The sequence below is a fragment of the Biomphalaria glabrata genome, chromosome 12 (genome assembly GCF_947242115.1).
Source record: "Biomphalaria glabrata chromosome 12, xgBioGlab47.1, whole genome shotgun sequence".
Taxonomy (NCBI): Eukaryota; Metazoa; Mollusca; class Gastropoda; family Planorbidae; genus Biomphalaria; species Biomphalaria glabrata.
In genome coordinates this window covers 4,217,235-4,231,168 of record NC_074722.1, presented here as the reverse complement: position 1 = coordinate 4,231,168, position 13,934 = coordinate 4,217,235, and the positions used below count along the sequence as shown (strand labels likewise).

The window sequence follows — 13,934 nt, the reverse complement described above, 5'->3', positions numbered from 1 at the left end:
ATCATTATTTCCTAACTTTGGCCTAGATTACAACTTGCTTACTTCAATGAACGACAGCAGAGGCGTTGGTGTTTTATCAAGGGCGGATTTTGCTTGAGCATAGGGTCACCAGGCGTCCAGCTAAAAGAGGGAATGTCTTCCTTTAGCAGGGCCTCCTCTGACCGTACGGCAGTCATCGACAAAAAAATAAATCAAAATGTCCGTCCTATACTGTTTAGTGAAAGAACATTTTATTCGGCAATCGTGTTCAAATGTTCGTATTTTCTGGTTTAACTCTTTCTCTCCGTAATTATTTACCATATTCTGGTGGAATCAACGCTGGTATCGTCAGTTAGGAGAGAAAGAGTTAAACATACAAACGTATTATTATGTATTCAGTACCTTAAGCCACTGGGTAGTATATGAACAGTGTTCAGATGCTTCACCAGTACGGCTTCTTTGGAACCATTTGAAGGACAGATGACAGTATATTTTGTTTTTGACAACTCCTTCAACTATTTTATGATGTGAATGTCCTTCAAAGTTTAAGGACCTGTACTAGGTCTACATTTGGAGACTCCAAACAATGGTCAAATGAACTGAGGGGCGGACTGGCGCACCGACAAACGGTAGAATGTCACAGTAACCTACACCTTCAACTTTCAGATCTCATCTCATTGGTCCCATTGGACCCCTCAACTCAAGAAAACATTAAGAAACTGGAACGAATTCGTACAAAAAGCTCCTTCTTCCCTAGTGCTATTAGAGAATGGAATGGGTTGCCTGAGGTAGCCAGGAAAACCAGTGACTTGGCAGAATTTTAGTCATTGGTTAATATGCATGACTGAATGCATGACGCGTAAGACGTAATCATCTTCTTTTTTGAAGTAACGTCTGTTTTATATAAGATAAGAAGATATGGTTTAGTGTTTTTTATGTATTATATCTAAGTTTAGTGATTTTACTAATGGTGTTAATCTAATCAAATTTGAATATTCGTTTGTTATAAATCTCACTGCTCTATTTTGTATTTGTTCTAGTTTCTTTATGTTTTCTTGAGGAGGCATATTTGAATATTGGCCTACTTAAGGTTAAATAGCATTTTAGTTTTATGTTTTTGTTTGATATGTAAACATTTATTGTAATAAACCCTAATTTTCTGCTTGAGTGTTTAATAGTTTCATCGATATGAAGATCACATGTGCAAGTATTCATGATAACATTTTGAATATTGGTTGCTTGAAGTTCATAGCTATGGAGTTGAAGCTAGGTGCTGAAACAAATGTGATACATACCTATATTGGACATAAATGGATAGCAGCACCAGGGACCAGGTTTTTAAGAGAGAAAGTAGTGAATTAAAATGCTACGAAAATAAGGGAATGCGCCGACCGAGGCTCGAAACTGTGACTCTGGATTCGACACCACCGCCTTGCGATAACGCACTAGAGTAGTCTAGACCATCGGAATGCATCGTATGCAAATTACCACCCAGTGGTCAAAGGTCACAAGCCCCAGCTAGCCCCTCCCCCACCTCGCAGCATCCGTTCACTAACAACTTCAATAGAGCCGACACTGACAGCCGTTACGTATGTATTAGACAAGCAATGGCTCTATCTAATTGTGTATCTGTCATAATGACAAGTGGACAACATAAACACATTACATATAGAAGCTTCAGTGGGCATGAGCAATTAGTTCATAGATTCTGATATTCTAGCTGAAAATATCGAAACCTATCAATCCACCTGCATATCGGACCCATGGGTGGATCCGTCGAGGTCCGCTGCTTGAGTTTGTGTGATAACAAAAACTCCTTTTAAAATCTTTTTATTATTTATTTTTTCACCCTGCACATTGTCATGCGAGGCGTCTTTTTTTTTCTTGTGTACTAAATGAAGTGATGTGGCTTAGGAAGTTTCTAATCCCATAATCCTAGAGTTTGGATTGAATCTTGTTTGTGTAAACGTCACGCTTTTGTTTCTAGTACTTCCTCTTCTGGAGAAAGCGTTTATTGTTGCTGTTTGGTCTGTGCCTATGTTTTACCGTTGTTAAAGGGGTGCTCGGTTTGGGATAGTTTTAGAGCCAGGCTGTGGGCCGTGATTGAGCCAGGTTGTGGGCCCTAGTTGAGCCGGGCTGTGGGCCGTGCGTTGACCAATTAGTTAAACGTATTTATTTCAATATTTAATTAGTGCAGCAGTCATTTCTTACTGTATTAGCCTACCCAGGTGGGTCGGTTGATTCACGTCATCCCCTTTGTTAAACCCTGTGAAACCTACCGTGACATACATTACAATAATAAATGAAACCAAGTTAAAGAAAGAGCGTTGAAAAACAGCAAAACAATTTTACATTTTTAAGTTACAATTTTATTAATTATTCCGTGACCCAATGGACTGAATGGAGAATATGATATAAATACTACAAATACAACCATCATTGAAATGAGTGTTAAATATTAGGTTTTAAAACTTTGCATATTCACTTTTGATTTCAATAATTTCTTTTCTATGAAAAAAAAAGGAGTTCTAGTTCTATGAATAAAATATAACACAGGTGGCAGACGAGAGTGTTAGAGAGTATATGTGTAGACAGATTTGTAGTCAGACATTCTTTTCTCGTATTCTTTATCAAATTGTTCATTCATAGCCACAGTGAACCAGTTCTTCCAATCGCCTACTTCTCCTGCAAGGTCAAGGCCAAATAAAAAAAATAATTACAACTTCAGAACTAACGAACCAAAAACAATAGGAGTCTATTTAAACAATGTGTGTCTATATAAGGTATAGATTTAAAGGTTGTGTAAAACAGTGTCGATTTTAAGGCAGATGGGGGGTGAGGGGAGCGACTTTATAATGAAAAAATATTTGACTTTTTTTTTCACAAACTGTGATTTACGTACAAATATTAGTAGAATTAGTTTAAATATTAATAAATAGTAAACATTCTTAAGAGAAATTATTTTGTACACAAATCCAACTGGGGGGGGGGGTCAAGTGGGGGGTGGGGGATCCCGAGTGTGTAACCCCCTCCTCCCGATCCACCAGTGCTTCTTTCTTTTAAAAAAATGCTTTTAATAATTTGGCCTTGTGAACATCTAGATATTATTATTATGCTTATAGCATGCTCAGAGCGCTTTTGGTCCAATCTCATTTGTGGACCAGTGGGGGGGGGGGGGGGAGGGGGTATCTAGGAGTTGGTTTTCCGTGCTGCCTTTAGGCGCTCAGTAAATACAACTCTGCCCGAGTCGGGTGTCGAATTTCGAGCCCACTTCTAGGTAGCCAAGCCATAAGTACTCTCGACCACGCTTCCCACAATAGATAGATATCTATAAATGCCGTGTAAAAAAAAATTCCACGTCCCCCAGTGTGCATCCGTAAACAAGGGGGGAAAATATATTGCATCACCGCAACAGCTTTTCTAATGAACAAAACAAGCTGTTCATTTCACAAAATGGTGTCAGAAGTAGTACCTGCCTTTTGACATTTGATAGGTTACTTTGTTTGCGCCTGTGTTTAGCTGGTATTACTATTAGCTTAATTAAATACGTACGTAAAAATGAGTAACGTGTGAGTAGAATATAGCTACCTGCAATATAGGACTTAGGCTAGTGTATAGCTACCTGCAATATAGGACTTAGGCTAGTGTATAGATGCGTGCAGTATAGGGCTATATGTGACTAGGGCATGGGTATTAGGTATCATTAAAACCATATTCACGTGAAACAAATAGACTGTGGTGTATAACCTAATATAAATATAATGTAATAAGTACTATTTCTTTCCCTAGTGATATTTAAGTCAGGAATGACTTATGACTTAAACCTGAGTAGAGTTTAAGCCTCTAATTAACGTGAAGACTAGATTAACACATCGATACGAGTCAGACGTAATAATTGAAGATTACGTTCTAGCTCAGACCGCATGCAGGACCGGGCGGGGGAGGGGGGGGTAATAGCAGAGGGTTGGGTTTGATCTCAGGATTATCGTAAATAGGGTTCGAGGTGGATACCACACGACCAGTAAGCCCCATTATTGCGTTTGCAATCCGATGACTAAGAACATTCCAACTACCAGCAGAAGTCTCAAGCGAGGCCAGGCTGACAAAGCTACATCTAAAGGTCAAAATAGACATGCCGTACCTTTCCTGTAAATGGCCAGTTTGTTATTTCTGAACAGCGCCTTCATTAGGTCAGATACGGTCTCGTCCTTGTGTTTCTTCATCTTCTCAAAGCTGCAGGCGGCGGCGATTTGTTCACACAGCTCATCACTACACCCACTCCCTAGATATGTGTTCAGCCTTTTAACGCCGCTGACAGTGTCCTGTGCAGCGAAAGAATATTAAAACAGGCAAAAGAAAATAGAATACTTAAAAAAAAAAAAAAAAAAAAAAAAGCTTATCTAAGAGAAAGAAAACACAAACTACAAACACTTATCAGAAAATTACAGGGCTTAGCTCCCTTTCTGCTTTGTAAAACAAAATGAATTAATTAGTACTAAATGATTAACTAATTGGTTGATTTCTGGATTGATTTGCTTTTTTTAAAAAAAAATCGATTATTAATAATTATGCAAAATTTCAACTTGATCCGAGCATGGAAAGTGGGAGAGCGTTATGCGATAACGTGACAAGGGGACTAAATTCATATATATATATATATATATATATATATATATATACATCTCTCATTAAGTAGCATTTATTTCTCTTATTTCGAAATCAAACAAAATAATTAATCACCAACAATTAATTGACCAATTATTTTTAAAATTGATTCATGTCTTGTCAGGTTAAATGAAAAATTGTGAAAAGTTTGAACTTGATCAAAAAATGTGAAGACAGCAACAACTATGTGTTACTTTTTGATGCTTAAAATCTTTTTTATTTGTCTTAACTATGCTTTGTATGTTTTTGTTTTTTTTCCGAATAGGTGTCCTATTACAGTGTGTTACAGTATCTTACCGCTTTCATGTCTTCAAAGACAGACACTAAGAAATGTAACTTGGGGTTAGCTTCTCTTCCGGTCTGCCACTCCATGACGTAATCAAATACGTCTCCGTAAAGATCTGAGAAACAGATTTAACTGGTGCATATCATTTCAAAAGAAGTTATTCTTATAATGTAATTTGCATAGCAGAAGTGTTCAATTGAAAACAAAAGAGCAACTTATACAAAAAAAAAAAAAACATTAAAGAAAAGCTTAGATTGAGTGAAGAGAGAGCAACATTCAATCGCTGTCATAGATCTGGATATTGCAAGATTATCTCCCCTTTTCATATAACACTAAACTAAATAATGACCACTAGGTGAACAATTGGTTAATTTTTTTGACTGATTCATGTGTTGTCATCGACAAAGAAGAATTCCCCAAAATTGCAACTTGATCCGAAAATGGGAAGTGTGAGTAAAAAAAAAAAGATAAAAGAATACAGACAGACAGACAGACAGACAGACTGAATGAGTTAACATAATCTTGTAAAAAAAAAGGGGGTTGGGACAATTTATAGCAAAACAATATAATTGAAAAAGACAATGATTATTTCTCTAAGCGCTTCTCTTGGTAATTTCTGAAGGCGGCTTCTCTTGGATTATTTCTCCTGAAAACACTTTCTTTTTCCTTGTAATCAATGGGAGAGATGAAGTCAGGGTCATCTGTTTCTATAGCCAATGGTTAACGAGGGGTGTCATCATGTGTCATGTGGCCAGCACAACGACCAACAGTCTTTACTTTCCACTGATACCTCTAACAGTTGGCTGGACTCAAGAGCGTCCTAAAAGTTACGACTTCAAAAACCCATTCTGCACAGGGATTTATCTTCTTACCTTATCTTATATGACACAGACGTTACTTGAAAACAGAAGATGATTACGTCCTGCATTTAGTCATGCATATTAACCAATGACCTAAACTCCGCCAAGTCACTGGTTTTCCTGGCTAGCTCAGGCAACCCATTCCATGCTCTAATAGCGCTAGGGAAGAAGGAGCTTTTGTACAAATTTGTCCTGGCATATGGGACAAGGGATGCGCCTTTATCTTTGTCTGTCTGAGTATTTTATTAAATTTTGTTTTTGTATTTGAAGATTATGGTTCAGTGTTTTATGTATAATTGCTACTTTACTTTTGAGTCTTCTGTCCTGAAGGCTTTCTAAATTCAGTGATTTGACTAAAGGTGTTACTCTAGTCAAATGTGAATATTCGTTTGTTATGAATCTCACTGCTCTATTTTGTGTCTTTTCCAGTTTCTTAATGTTTTCTTGAGTTGAGGGGTTCCAAACAAAGGATGCATATTCTATTATTGGCCTAACCAAGGTTAAATAACATTTTAGTTTTATGTTCCTATTTGATTTATAGAAATTTCTTCTAATAAACCCTAATGCTTTGTTTAATTTTTTTTATAGTTTCATCAATTCGGGGATTTGAACCAGAGACCTCTAGGTTAGGAAGTTAAGCACTTCACAATTCAACCACCACAGATCTATGTGGTTACATACAGAAAGCTAACTTAAGAAAAGGGAAATGCCCCATCCCTTTAGTTATTTTTAGATAAGTAGGTCACCTCTTCCAAAAGTAGAGTTCAAAAACTAAAGTCATTCGCGCGTAGACAGCTTTAGTCCTTCCTCAGCCATAAGCGTCCCTTCTCCTGTAATTCTAAATGTCCTTGATCGAATTGACGGTACAGTGATTTTGATGAATGTCTATTAATAGAAGTAGCCACGTATTAGATAACCTTGAATGGTAAGGCCAAACTGATTTAAATATTGGTCGGAGTTTAATGGCGAAACATATTTTCTCCATATGTAAATAATTTTTGCAAAACAGTTTATTTTCATAATAATAATAATAATAATAACAAATTAAATATGGAGATTAAACATTTATTGAAGTACCCCATTGTTATAACGACCGAGCTGATAATGACAAGTGACCTCACTGATACCTTCAAGGCCCTTTAACATTCACAGACGTTGCCTGTCAGAGGGCGGTACTGCTGCAGACCTGCCACATCACCAGAAAATTCCTTAGCGGACACTGATAAAGGGACTACAATAAATTTTGTATTTAATGATTTGATTGCCAGGGGAACAAAAGAGTTTGTGGGCTTACAGATAATAATTAAGTGGACAATGTTACTGATATAGAAATAGCTTCAAAAACGTGAGATCAATTTCGGAAGTTTGGTCAAATTTCGTGAGGTCAGGGGTCCCAAACACAGGACGCATATTTTAATATTGGTCTAACGAAAGTAAAAAAAGCATTTAGTTTTATGCTCTTGTTACAAAGCTTGTATTAACTCTAGCTGTCTGTCTGCCTGGTAAAAAAAATTGAACACGCTATTTTTCATACACCCATTTTCGGATCTAGTTAAAATTTTTGCACAATAATTCATTGACTTAGACTTACACGAATCAGTTAAAAAAAAAACAATTTGTAGACTAATTACTAATTATAAAGAAATATGTTTGATTTGCAAGGGAAATTAATCACTCAGTATTCATATATATTAATTGTTAAATATGTTGGGTATTGTCCCCATTCTCGGATTAAGTTGAAACTTTTAACAATTATTAATTGTACCTAACAAAAGATGAATCGATTTAACCAATTATTAAATTAATTATTGGTCATTAATTATTTTGTTTGATATCAAAAAAGGGAAATTACATTGATAGACATAGTTGTATGTGCGGGAGTTGTTCCCCTTAGATAATCTTTGTAGTTTTATATTTAAACAATTTTTCTATATTATTTGTTTGATTTTTTTACAATTTTCTTTTAATATTTTATTATTATAAAAATTTATATTACGTTTTGTCTCGTAGAAGTTATTTAAAGTTAATTCATTTTAAGAGAATACGCCCAGATCGGTCCTCCGTCATTGAGAGTCAACAAGGCGGTCGTCTACATTGGGTATATTTAACAGCGATGTCCAACCCAGTTCGACGTGCGGGCCATTTTAAGTTCCGACACTCGTGTCGCGGGCCACATGACGGACAAGTTACAAAAACGAATTGAAATTGACCTGAAACTTTTTTTTTAGAAACCTGTGTGGATCTAGTAATTACATTAATTAATGAGATATCTGAAATCTATCTTTCAAAAAAAAAATATTTGGAAAATGGCTTCATTTCTCTACTTAAAATGTGAGCAACTTGGAACTAGTTTTACCAACGACAACCATTCTCTTGTCTCATTTAGATAAATATTCCCAACTATCCTCTAATGTCTAGGCGTAGTTTAACTATTTTCTTTTTATTCGCGGCTCAACCCAAGAATGACGTCATATTTCTTTTATAATGTCGTTTATTTCTTGTTGATTCTCTTTACACATGAAATATTTTGGTTAAACATGACTTATTTTCATGTTCCAAACAAAAAGAAAAAAGTAAAGATCCGTTCACTTTTCCTGGTAGATTCTAAATTCAGAATCCACCTGTAGTTTCTTCGGCTTTTTCATATCATAAACGTACCAGTCCACCAGAAGGAAGGTGAGTGCCCTAACGTAGGTAGGATAGATTTTAAAACCTTTTTCTTCTCGAAAAAAAAAAGGGGGGGGGGAGGTTCTACACTTTGTGCCAACGTATCGGCGGGCCGGATAAAACCACGTCACGGGCCTGATCTGGCCCGCGGGCCGTATTTTGGGCATCACTGGCGGTATAACAACAGTCTTTATCTTTAAGATGCCCAAATGTGTCCCACACTGATCAGAACATGTATTGAACTACCAAGACCGTAGGCTCAGACTTAGTTACGACAAGGAAGACTTTATATCCTTACTAGTTACAACAGACGATCACAAAAAGTCTCAGACTTACAGCCAACTTCAAAATACACTTGAAAGAACTGTTCAAAGGTCCCTGGATAGTTGAGGGGTGGCAGATGATTGTAAACGTGGTTGTAGTAAGACACCAGGACATCCTTTGGGTTTCTCTCCAAAACTAGAATTTTAATCTTTTTCTCTAAAGCTTGTTTCGGAATGTGTCTAGGGAAAAAAAAACAACAAGAAAAACTTAAAAAAACAACAAGAAAAACTTAAAAAAACAACAACACCTTTTTAAAAAATGTATGGCTTATATTGAGTGTAATTGTATCAATTAGTTTGGATCAGTCATGTAATTAGATTTACAATAGATTTAGACTACCAATAACAAATCTGTGCGATTAGAAATATTTTTACCAATTGCTTTTCTTCAGTGCAATGTTATGCTTTTAGCTTTCTCAGTGGGCTATGAGCCAATCATTTGTCTGGACCTGACATAAAAGTTTCCTGCAAGGCAGGAGTGGGGCGACAGGGGAATTCTCCCGTCGCCTCAGCGTGGCCCTCCTGTGGAAACGTCCGCCAGGGGAAACGGATAGTCAAAGTACGGTAGCACACATAGCTCTCAGTGAGCTACCACATGTACGGTCCAGAGACTGTACACTGCACGTGGTAGGGATGTAACAAGGCTCGCTAACCCGTCCAACCCCCCCACCGATTCGTTCCCCATCGGGGGCCATACGCGCTGTGATGGACCCTAGCACGGGTTCGGTGCGATATTATAGGCATACGAAAGGCCCCCACGCGGCTCGGCCTCCGGCCTCGCTCGAGAGGGGGATACTCGTGCGGGGCTCAAGGGGGTCGTGTCCAGCGACATACCGGACGTGAATATATGATCGTTTCGGATAAGGCGGGATTTCGGACAGAGGGATTGGTGAAGAGCCGATGCCTCATCCTGGCCATGGATAAAATCCTTTCCTTGGTCAAGAGGTCCTTTAATAGGGAACTGGACGTTCTCGGACCTTCAGGACATCTGTATCAGGAGTGGGGCGGCGCGCGTTTCTCGACATTCCCAGTGTCAGAGTTACCATTGGTCGCGGCGGATTCCTCCACTAGCGCGCCAGGGAACGGGCTAGATAGAGCCTAGCTCGTGGGCACCAACCGGTCCGCCCGACACAGCCCGCTAAGGCCGCGCCAGTCAGTCCAGTCTTTGCCCAAAGAGAGACCCGCGAATCAGCCGAGTCCCAGGAGAACCCGACCAACCCTCGAGTAGGTGTCCAGCGCTATCCGCTTTTCGGAGATCCCGTTAGGTCTCTTACTCACCGTTGCCCCCGGGGCCCCACGGGGGGGGGGGGGCTGCACATAACCCCTTTGAGTTCCTTTTACACTTGCCGGCTGCTCATTCATCAGCGGCAAGCAACCAGTACCCTTGGCCACTCCAAGAGAGCGGAGTGTTCACGCGGCGACCACGATGAGGTGTCACTGGAACGCCGCGTTTGTCTGGACCAGTTCGGAAAGGAGGGGGGGGGGGAGGGAGGGAGGGAAGAATTTGAATGTTACCGTGATCGGTTTTTAAATACATACAAATACTTGTTCATTCAGGTCTCAAGCCTCCTTAAAGGGGACTAATTCAACTTTTACCACCACATTTGTCAAGTACGATTACTTTCCATTGTTTGATACCAAACAAATTAGTTCTTGTTTTGCCAGGTACTAGCAATAATTGTGCGAAATTTCAGCTTGACTCGAGATTGGGTTTCGGAGAAATAACATGTACAAACCTTTTACCAGACAGACAGAAAGACATAGAAAATTAGTAGCTGTGACCTACATCCAGGGCATGCATAACCATTTATGTTTTCTTATATATATATAAGTATTTGTAAATCTAATAATTTAACAAAGTCGGTTTGGTTGTCTAGTCTCATAGTTACCAAAATTAACAATTTTACCTAAAAGGCACGTGAGTGACCAACAGTCTTGGGGACTTGAAATTACTGAAAGACTCACTGGGCATTGCGTCTAGAAAACAGAGTCCGGTAATGTCTCCATCGGACAGATTCTTTGATTTCTTCATTAACAATTTGACCACCTCACAATGCCAGTGTAGACCTGAGAAGTGGTCAATTAGAAAGAAAATTATACAAATGCCTCAAATTAGAAAGAATAAAGAGAAAAACAATCACATGAACATTTATCTGCCAGAAATGTGTCAAAAATTTAGTTTCAAGAATTAAATTCTGAGATATGACCAACTTTGTCACGTGTTTAGATCAAAATAATCTACGGCGATGTGAATTCTGACTTACATTCTTTATCTATCTATCTATCTATCTATCTATCTATCTATCTATCTATCTATCTATCTATCTATCTATCTGTCTGTCTGTCTGTCTGTCTGTTCGTCCGTCCGTCCGTCCGCCCGCCCGCCCGTCCGTCCGTCCATCTATCTGTCTGTCTGTCTGTTCGTCCGTCCGTCCGTCCATCCATCCATCCATCCATCCATCCATCCATCCATCCATCCATCCATCCATCCATCTATCTATCTATCTATCTATCTATCTATCTATCTATCTATCTATCTATCTATCTATCTATCCATCCATCCATCCATCCATCCATCTATCTATCTATCATCTATGTCAATCTGCCAGAGGGAGTGCTGAGGGAGTTTGAGGACTCCTAGGGGTTACAACGGATGACTTTGACATGGTGAGTCAAATAAATATCTTCTCCTATCAGAGCTTAATTCACAGATGACCTAAAAATCCTGATAATCACATTCTCAGTGGCGCACACTTTAGACGTTTTGATAGAAAGCTATTGCTCCACCCATTAGCCACCACGTAGCTGGATAATGTTTCTTTTACCTGATTTGGGATAAGAACAGATCAGAATGTCGTCGTCTCGAATGTCCATGTTTCGAATCTGCTTCACGTGTGTCTTATAATCAGTCTCAGCTCCAATAGCAAAGGCCTGATGCCAATAATCTCCAGCATTGCCGAAGTGAAAAGTGTTTCCGAATCTGGGAGAGTGCTATATTGAGTTATTATATAGGGCAGTGAAATCATTTTCAAAAGTAATGAAAAAGTCAAATATTTAGATTAGCCCTAAGGTACAGCGCACGTCAAGAATAAAAGGGTAATAGCCTACTAGTAAAGTAGTACAGTACTCCTCTCAGGCCTTGCGCCCTATGGGACAAATGATGTAAAGAAGGTTAACGAGGGCGTCATGTGGCCAGCACAACGATCAACCGACATTACTTTTCCCCAACCAATGTCAGGTACCCATTAGAAATGGCAGGACTCAGAGGCGCACTAAATATTCCGAAATTAAAAATCCCAGCCTTCACCAGGATTCGAAACCGGGACCTTTCGAAAGCTAAGCGCTTTACCACTTCACCACCGCGTCCTTAACTACTAATGTACTATCGTAAAAAAAAGGTTGCATACGTCAAAAAACAAAATGACTTGAAAATTTGTACCAATAACAGCTTAACTCAGCTTTAAACATTTGTTGGTCTAGAATAAAAAAAAATTACAGTTCCCATTTCAGACCTTGTGGTCTATTGGTCAGATAATGTAAAGGTCATCGTTTCTGTGGCCTACGGTTAACGAGGGTGTCATGAACTGTCATGTGGCCAGCACAACGACCAACCACCTTTACTTTTCCCAAAACTAATGTCAGGCACCCACTTGAGCGGGGTAGAAGCGCCCGAGGATCCCAAAATTAAATATCCTGTCTTCACCTGGATTCGAAACCGGAACCTTCGGTAAGGAAGCCAAGCGCTTTACCGCTCAGCCACCTCACCTCCAGCTATTCTAGTACGGATTATCCTATTGCTTGTTAATCAAATCATAAATGAATAAAAACTATATTTTCACCTGTCTGTCAGCTGGGCCAGTCTGGGAACTTTGTTGAGAAATTCTTCGGGTGCCACGCTAGAGCTGGATGTGGCGGAGATGCTGCTGGTGGCGCCCTGTGGGTTGTCCATGCTAATTAGCTGTTAGAATCTAAATCCTTTCTAGAGCGAATCTATTCAACCAGTAGTGTTGACGAATATAACAAAAAATAACAAGTGACCAAATCTAAAACCTAGCAAACACTGATAATAATGTCAATGTCTTCGATTCCGTAGTTTAAGGATGCGTCCAGTGTTTCACGCTAATGCAGTGGGCACTAAAAATAGAACAGAGCACACGGCAGTATATGTAACTTTTCTCTGTGAGGTAACAGGTGCAATAACATTAGCCTACTAATCACTGCCACGCCACCTATATGCATGCTTTGTTATATGGGTTACATAACATCATTACAAATAGTAAGTTACACTACGCTGCCGTCCTGTGCACGGAACATTAAATGGTACGCTCTGCTCATGGTCATTTATTATATAAGGGGCGGATCCAGAAATTTTGAGAGGCAGGGGGATTTATATTCAAAACCCTAACCGTTCCGTAAGTGTATATATATATTAAACACCTACATATATGAAATTTAGGTCAGTTTTTCTTAAATTAACCCTTTCAATTATTTAAAAAAAAATTTACACACATATTGTTTGTATTTATCCATACATAAGGCCGCCCCCTTAAAGTATTTTTATCACCATATTCTTTTTTCTTCACGGCTAAAGAGGGGGAAGCGGTAGAGCTCCATTATACTATATCTTCAGTAACGAGAGCATTAAGGACGGGACACGCCCTTGTATTAGAACATTAATATATCAAAACTATTTTAAATAAATTGTATGATTTCTCTAGACCAGTGATGCACAAAATACGGCCCGCGGGCCAGATCCGGCCCGAGACGTGCTTCCATCCGGCCCGCCGAAAGGTCGGCACAAAATACAGAAAATCCTCCTCCCTAAAAAAAAATGTTTAAAATGTATTTTTACCTACGTTATGGACCTCACTTTTTTTTCTAACAGATTGCTACCAGGGCCTTTAAAATGTGTGCGCTTATGAAATAGGACTCAGAATATAGAACCTACCAGGAAAAGTGAACGGATCTTTACTTTTTGTGGGACATGATAACATGTTTGCCAAAATTTTTGTTTTATACGGAAAATAAAACATAAATAGAACTTGCACCATTTTCTGACGCGTACGAAGATGTTTAATTAAGTTTTTGTATCTTTTCGATCATGTGGCCCGCGACACTAGAGTTGGAAATTAAAATGGCCCGCAGATTGAATTA

General features: G+C 38.9%; 1 protein-coding gene across 1 annotated transcript; it reads right to left on the bottom strand.

Annotated features, from left to right (window-relative positions):
* Positions 1 to 2,325: 2,325 nt before the first annotated feature.
* Positions 2,326 to 13,078, bottom strand: LOC106070171 (sulfotransferase 1A1-like). The gene is made up of 7 exons (XM_056006659.1): positions 12,620 to 13,078; positions 11,606 to 11,760; positions 10,688 to 10,847; positions 8,794 to 8,960; positions 4,942 to 5,045; positions 4,121 to 4,301; positions 2,326 to 2,664 (listed from the first exon to the last, which is right to left on the bottom strand). Exons 1-7 carry the CDS (start codon positions 12,727 to 12,729, stop codon positions 2,552 to 2,554), a joined length of 990 nt encoding a protein of 329 aa, XP_055862634.1. The 5' UTR covers positions 12,730 to 13,078; the 3' UTR covers positions 2,326 to 2,551.
* Between the last annotated feature and the right edge of the window lie 856 nt (positions 13,079 to 13,934).